This window comes from Hyposmocoma kahamanoa, unplaced genomic scaffold (assembly GCF_003589595.1).
Source record: "Hyposmocoma kahamanoa isolate Upper Pololo Valley unplaced genomic scaffold, ASM358959v1 98970, whole genome shotgun sequence".
NCBI classification, from domain to species: domain Eukaryota; kingdom Metazoa; phylum Arthropoda; class Insecta; order Lepidoptera; family Cosmopterigidae; genus Hyposmocoma; species Hyposmocoma kahamanoa.
In genome coordinates this window covers 10,021-17,432 of record NW_020655738.1, presented here as the reverse complement: position 1 = coordinate 17,432, position 7,412 = coordinate 10,021, and the positions used below count along the sequence as shown (strand labels likewise).

The window sequence follows — 7,412 nt, the reverse complement described above, 5'->3', positions numbered from 1 at the left end:
AATATAATATAATATAATATAATATAATATAATATAATATAATATAAACGTAATAATAATACGCAATAGTTCAGAATAGGCTGATTTGCATTAATATAAGATATACCTGGTTGATGACTAATACTATCTTAGCCGTGACCATCTGCCGCCGTTAGTTGAAAGGGTGCATGTGACAAAAACTCAAAACCGAGAAAACAATGTTGAATGAAATTCAAAAATATCTATTTTTCACTAACTTCATACCTTATCCACAGAGGAAAAAAGGAAAAATAGTGACAGATCGGTCTTTTTTACTGATCACAGCACTGTGTACGAAATTTAATTTGAAATTTACCATGAGCTTTTCATTGAAGGAAAACATCAATGTCACCTGCACATCGAAGAAGGTTCACCACCCTCGGAAAACGTGTGAAGTCCGAACCCGAGAACCCAACCCACATTGAGCCAGCGTGGCGGACTATGGCCTATCCTCGCCTGACAGGGCACCTGAATTACAGATCTGAAGTGGCCAAGTGTCATGAAGTAATTGATAAGCAAAGGCCCAAACAGGCTTCACTGGAGAAAATTTTTTTGCAGCAGTAGAGCTCCTTGTGAAAGAGTTCATCCAGGGAAGTACTGCCATCTTACCTATTTCTGCCGCCAAGCAGTAATATTAGCATTGCAGCTACATATGGAATGGATGGAATGGAGCAAACACTGCCGACTGGCGCATAGTATTCGTACTCAAAAACCGTGCGGTTCGTGCAATGGCGGGACTACCTGATGATGTATAGGCGCGCGACTATTTCAAAAAATACCAAAGTGCGTCCCTTCCCTGTCTACTAACACAGTAAATAGCTACCTTTATCCATAACAACTTAGAAAAGTTTCAGCGTAATGGGATTAACTCGAGGTATGCACTACGCAGCAACACATAATTTAACGACCTTAAAAAGATTCCGTCCAAATTAACCAAGTCAGAACTGTCTGTCTACGTAATAGGAGCACTACTACACAATAAGATACCGCATGATATCAAAGATGCAGCTTCATCGTTTAGCTTTAAGATTAAGTTAATTCTTTAAATTCCATAACATTAAAGAATTCCTTATTTCTTAAAATCAAATGACTTGTAAATTATAACATTGTTACCAATAAATAATTTCATTTGATTTGTTTTTATTTACTTTAGCGTTACGGCTTAGAAGGATAAGGGTGCGGGTGAAATTACAGGCACATGGGACTTGTCGACTTATGTCTCAGGGTGGCGGGCGCAGTGGCAGTGCTCCTCAGATCTTTGCGATTTAAAGCTCTGATTAGCACTGCAATTACTATGGACAGGAGTGTCATTCAGACGTACGACTTGTTCGTGACGTCGCTTCATATTATATATAAAAGAAGACCCGTGCCCAGCAGTACGACGTATAAATAGGTTGATGATGATGCTTAGTATATCTATTGAAAGATACTTTGGTGTTCACACTAGTATATCTTGTATCTTGAAGACCATCGCTTATACAGAAGAGTTCATATAAGGAAAATTGACAATTTGACATTTCCCTATACGCGTAGTAGTTATTGCTCGCGTTTTTTTCCATGAGTTGACATATAATTATAATACGTTGTATGCGTCCTGCGTACGTTCGTTGAAGTTGTAATACACTTTAACATAGTTATATTTTAACCAGAAAACAGTCAGTCGATTAAAATAGTTTACTTTAATTGAAATAGATATTATAGAAGCATATTATACATCTACACAGAAAATATTATAATAGTTCTTGCAAGTCGGAAAACATAATACGTGCAACATTTTATTATGATTACGTAAATAATGATTATGATCATTAAGTTATAACGTTATAAAAGCGAATTGTTACGTAGATGCGAATTCCACAGTAGACAATAAAACCGTTCATGATTTGATGTAGTTTATGTCTATTATATTAACCTGTACACACACTCCAATTGCTTGATCTCAAACTAGGAATTATTACTATTAATTATATAGCAAAAAAAAGCGCCCGCTGTATAAACTGATGGGCCGTAGCGATCGTCGAAATGCTTCGTATTAAGCGCGTAGTAATGCCTTCCATCTATAAAGGCAATTGTTTACCAAAATTTGTTTCATCAGTAGTTGCCGCTATTATGTTACTACCTAGTCAATTGGTGTTAACCAATTTAATATGTGCTTCAGTTCATTGACCGACTTTATGAAACAAGTTTAGTAATCGTTAAGATCCTTGTGAAAGAGTGCGTTCAAGGAAGCACTGCCACCATTCCTAATTCTGTCCCCAAACAGTAATTTTTTTAAATATTATTTAGAATGACATTTGTGTAGTAGAGTTAAGAATAAATTATGATTAATGTCTCCCCTCTCCCTTCCATGTTGCAATGGCTGTCAAGGTGCATGTGTTTGATAGTGTATAAGTACATATAATACTTATGTTTATTTTGGTAATGATAGTAAAAGTGACATTCAACATATAGCTCGGTGTGATTACGTCAAACGGTGTGTTTCACTAGCTGACAAAATTTTACAACAAATAATTAATGTTAGAACTAGTGGGACATGCCTGAGTTGCAATGGGTGCCGTCACATATTGCCTTGCTAGGGAATGAGAGGCGGTCCAGTTAGCCACTTCGGCTGCTTCAGAGGAGTCTGAGGTTGATTGTGCCTGTTTTCTCTGAAGTGGTTGCAAACTATAAAAGCAAGTTCCATTCTCGTTGGAAGGAATATTTCGATATGAGATCTCAAGAAAAAGAAATTTGGTACAGACCATGCAGAGTGAGCCGCCTCGTGTCCCTTGGTTTGACCATGTTAAGTAGGCGTCAAATTGTCAGCGGGCAAAGACTTCGATCCGGACACGTTCCATTAAACAAATTTTTGTATTTGATGCGGAGGGTGAACTCATCGAAGTGTTTGGGATTCCTGATGATGTACATCATTTGTTCTTGGAGTGTATTCGGACGGAGCCCATCATCAGGGCGCGGTTATTTGCACAGGCTGATTTCCGTACATTTGATGTTAGGTGGTTTCAATTTGTTTTGTCGGAGCCAACATGTAGTGCAGCACGATTTTGTATAACATTACTTAGGTAGTATTTTAATTTATCTATCTGGATTTTGTTGTGTTTTCTACATGTACCGTTTTTCTAATGAGGTCGACATGTTCAATAACGATGAAAGTCCCTAAATAAATGAAGATAAAAAATCACTTCACTTGGTGAAGTATTTTGAGTAAACAGTACTGGTTACCAAAGATATCATTCTTACCTATTCAATAAAACAGGAGTGGATGCAGTTGTAGTGTCTGACTCAGGTTGAGGGCTGGGCGGTGGTGGCATGGTCGGTGGTGACGATCCAGGGATTTCGTTAGTGCCTGCAACATAGATTGATATTGAGATAGAAGTTTAATTTAAGTCACCAATGTTGAGGTTCTTCGTCGTATGAGAAAAAAGTTGGAAATACTCAGAAGTGTAAATGAAAGGAAGCTGCAGTATCAAAATACTGCAAAATTCCGGATTCTTCAACTAACAATAAAATCAAGACTGACGCGTTCTTTGGGGAAAATCCAAAAAAAGCGTAGTCGTGGCAGAAGGAAATCCTCGTGGTTGAAGAACCTGAGAGGCTGGTGCCGCCCTAGCACAGGTTCCCTCTTTCGTGCGGCAGCTTCAAAAACGAGAATAGCCACAATGGCCGTCAACCTTCGTAAAGAAGCGGTACACTAAGAAGTAGAAGTTTAATAAGAATATCTAAATTTTATATTCTACTTTTAAGAAGTAACTTCTTGAAATGTTGCAAGGTGAATAATGTATTCTTTTTATTTTGTTTTTTTTTTGTACAATAATAATTAATTTAGCGTCTGTTTAAGTACTTTTGAATGTCGAGCACAGTTACAATTGTGCACAGATTATTAATTTTTAAGTGTTTTTAGTGTTAAATAAAAAAAATAAAAAATATATTATATATACATTTATGGTATACCAGTAATCTTTTTATACTTTCTGGCTTCTCAGGATTCTACCTGTGTGTAGTCAGTCATGAGAGTGACACTTTTTTGTTTTTAAAACTTTAATTACCGATAGTTTAACGTGAGATGCACGAAAGGAGCCTCTTCGCACGACGTAGGTACCATTTTACGTCTAGCGCACCATGCCCATCAATAACTAAGATATGATAACAAGAAGAAGTTTAAAGTTGTCATAACTGAACAGATTTTTAGCAGCAGTAGAGCTATCGAGTTCTTAGGTTTTCGCGATTGTTACACATAGGAAATGAAAAAACAAATATACGCGATTTAAATCCGGAAAGAAAAAGGCGTGAAGTATATGTAAATCCGGAAAAATAATTTCATTTCCTAGCAGTAGAGCTCTTTGTGTCCTATTTCTGCCGCTAAGCAGTAATGTTAGCATTACTGCTTTCCGGTTTTGAAGGCTAAGGGTGCTGGTAAAATTACAGGCACATGGTACTTGTCTACTTATGTCTCAGGGTAACGGGCGCAGAGGCAATTCCCCTGAGATCTTTTTGACTTAAAGCTCTGTGCGGCACTGTAACTCTTATGGACAGGCGTGTAGCTTATCATCAGGCGCACGACTTGTTCGTCCCGTCACTTGATGTTATAAAAAAAGTAAAAGTAGTTGATTCCCTACCAAAACGCCGCAGCGCGCGCTTTGCCCGTTATTCTTTTACAATTAATTCTTTTCCCCATACATTTCACACGGTGACGTCGATTATCTCAGTTCATAGGTCGAAATTCAAAATTTAGGCTTCGTTATGATCTGCAGGATTGTATTATTTATGCTAGTTTCGTGTAACACTCAACCGATGTTGAGGAATGGCGAAGTAATTCCGCACATAGATTGTACATTCTGAGCCGCTCTTAAGAAGGTTTCACACGCTTCGCTTGAATATTATAGAAACCATTTCATAGACGGGCAACCCCTTCTATGAAATGGTTTCTATAATATTCAGGTAGTACAATATTTATCATTATTACAGAAACTTCAATAATTTGTCCTGTATTTGTGTTTTACCAATTTCGCTTTTGTCAAAAACAAAAACAATTCTTTTGGAATCGAAATGATTAGTTAATAAAATATAAGCACGTCAACCCAACCGTTACCCTAAGCAACTTATAAGACCTTAAAGTCCAAATCGAACGAAATATCTAATTGATGAATAACCTTAATTTATTTCATTTTGTTAATGTCACTTTTGTTTCGGTTCAGTAGAATAGAATGACAAATGTTCTTAGTTGAGCAACTGCATGGATTCAACCTTAAGATTGTTTAATGATTTCCTTGATAGATTTTTATTCATTACAAAAGGCATTGGTGAGAATTTCGTTCACATTCTTTGTTTAAATATACAAAGAAAAACACTAAGTAAAATTCCCATATGGAGTTCCTCAAGGAGACAACATAGGTCCGGTTACTTATAGTTTAGGTATCGATTTTAATAGTAGCCTTTGTTTTAGATCCTTTCTCTAGTAGTAGTAGTCATATGGAGAATAATGAAGTTCTTCAGGGAAATAATCATCATATTTTTAACTTCAGTTATATCACACGGATGTATAAATACAATACAAGATATTTTACGAAAAAGCGTCTTACCAGTTCCAAGCACTTTATCCAAATTGTTGTCCTTGGTGAGGTATTCTTCGAAGTACCTAGTGAAGTCTCCAGTGGGGTCCCAACGGGAGGAAAGTTGGGCCCATTCCTCGGGGTAATCAGATTTCAGTCTCTTGATCACTTTGACAGCTGTCTTCTTCTGTCGATCAGTACAGCGAATGCATTTTGTTCTTAACGCTTCAGGAAGTATTCCTGTGGACAAGAGGTTTGTAAACATGAGTTATTTTTAATAAAATATAGGTTGTTAAGTGAATCCCTAGTTCCGGGCTATGTCGAGTGTGTGCGTTATATTATTATAATTCTGCTCATGATTCTTGAGCTGTAGTAGAATGGTTTGACCTACCGCCTCACAAGCTAAGACCGTGGGTTGGAATCCGGACACGCACCCCTGAGGTTTTCGAAATTTATATGCGAAATTTTATCTAAAATTTACCACGAGCTTTGCGGTGAAGAAAAACATGGGATGAAACCTGCACATTGAAGAAGGTTCACATCCCTCGAAAAGCGAGGCCCCAACGCGCATTGAACCAGCGTGGCGGACTATGGCCTAAACAGAGAAGAGACCTAAGAAGAGACCCGCGTCTAGCAATGGGACATATAAATGGGTTGATGTTGTTGTTGTTCATGATTCTTAATTTCGATGTCTTTTTGTTGAATATTTCTCCGAAAACCCAAAAATTTGTTTATTTTTGATAATTTCAATATGATTATCACTATTTTTGAGGCTACTTGCCACAGTATGACTTCTGTTTATTTTCCCGATATTTCGGCTGACTATCAGTCAACCCGTGATCATGGAGCGTGCAACCGTTCCGATATATCGGGAAAATAAACAGAAGTCATACCGTGATAAAAGCCTGAAATTAATGACAATCATTTAGTGAATAACCACGAAAGTCTTAAAAACTTCAATATCCATGACTTGTGATAAAAATTAAACGACTCGTATGTGTTAAATGTAACGTACACGTTTAACCGATGGACTCTATTGGACACAACGAGATCATCGTCCGATTAAACTGCTAGTAACCTTGGCCTTTCTATTTGTTCATGTTAACTACTATGATCACTAACCGTGACCTCTCGTGTCTGAGACCGATTTTTAAACTTAACGTTAAATGTATTTTCATCTTTCTTGTGTATTTTCATCTTTCATTTTAGAATGCGGATGGTGCTGCCACGTTTCTGCAGCGCATCTGCAATTTCGCGGAGGCGCACACAGACGGTTTCTATGCCATTTTACACAAGAGGATGGCATGTTTAATGCATCGCACAAGATGCAGCTCCAATAGCTTTCTAAAAGTATTATCAGACAGACATGACTGTGGAATATGGAAACACTGGCTAAAGCTGACTGGAAGGTCAACCCCTCAGAGACCGGTACAGTAGTTATTATTACTATTTCTATTTTAGACTCTCGCCTCTCCCAAGGCTTAAAAGAAAAATTTTGAATTTTCAAATGGGAGAGGCGATATTCCCTGGCAATGGCACAGTCGGCCGAGATCAGGAACTCAGGTTCAAGATTATTATTATTATTTTCGTATTTATTTTAAACTCTCGCCTCTCCCAAGGCCTAAAAAATTAATTATTATTATTATTATTATTATTATTGTGTTGTGTGTGTGTAGTTTCAAAGTAATATAGTTAGACTAACATTAGTTAATAAGTGTCTGTATAAGTAACAAATGACATGTTTTAATTATCTGAAATAAATTATTATTATTATTATTAGTAGCCTGATGCAGATGAAGAACTTAACCTTAATGAGTCTGTCTAAAAAGTAAAGTCCATATAACCCGG

The 7,412-nt window shown here is 37.1% G+C and overlaps 1 protein-coding gene across 1 annotated transcript in view; it reads right to left on the bottom strand.

The window, feature by feature from the left end:
* Window positions 1-5,844, bottom strand: part of LOC113238940 — a gene marked incomplete at its 3' end in the record, with an annotated part of 13,468 nt that extends 7,624 nt beyond the window's left edge. The window contains exons 1-2 of the mRNA XM_026475788.1: window positions 5,595-5,844; window positions 3,256-3,361 (exon numbers count right to left, since the gene is read on the bottom strand). Coding sequence (XP_026331573.1) covers window positions 3,256-3,361; window positions 5,595-5,829 — 341 coding nt within the window. The remainder of the gene's footprint in view (window positions 1-3,255; window positions 3,362-5,594) is intronic.
* Window positions 5,845-7,412: the final 1,568 nt, after the last annotated feature.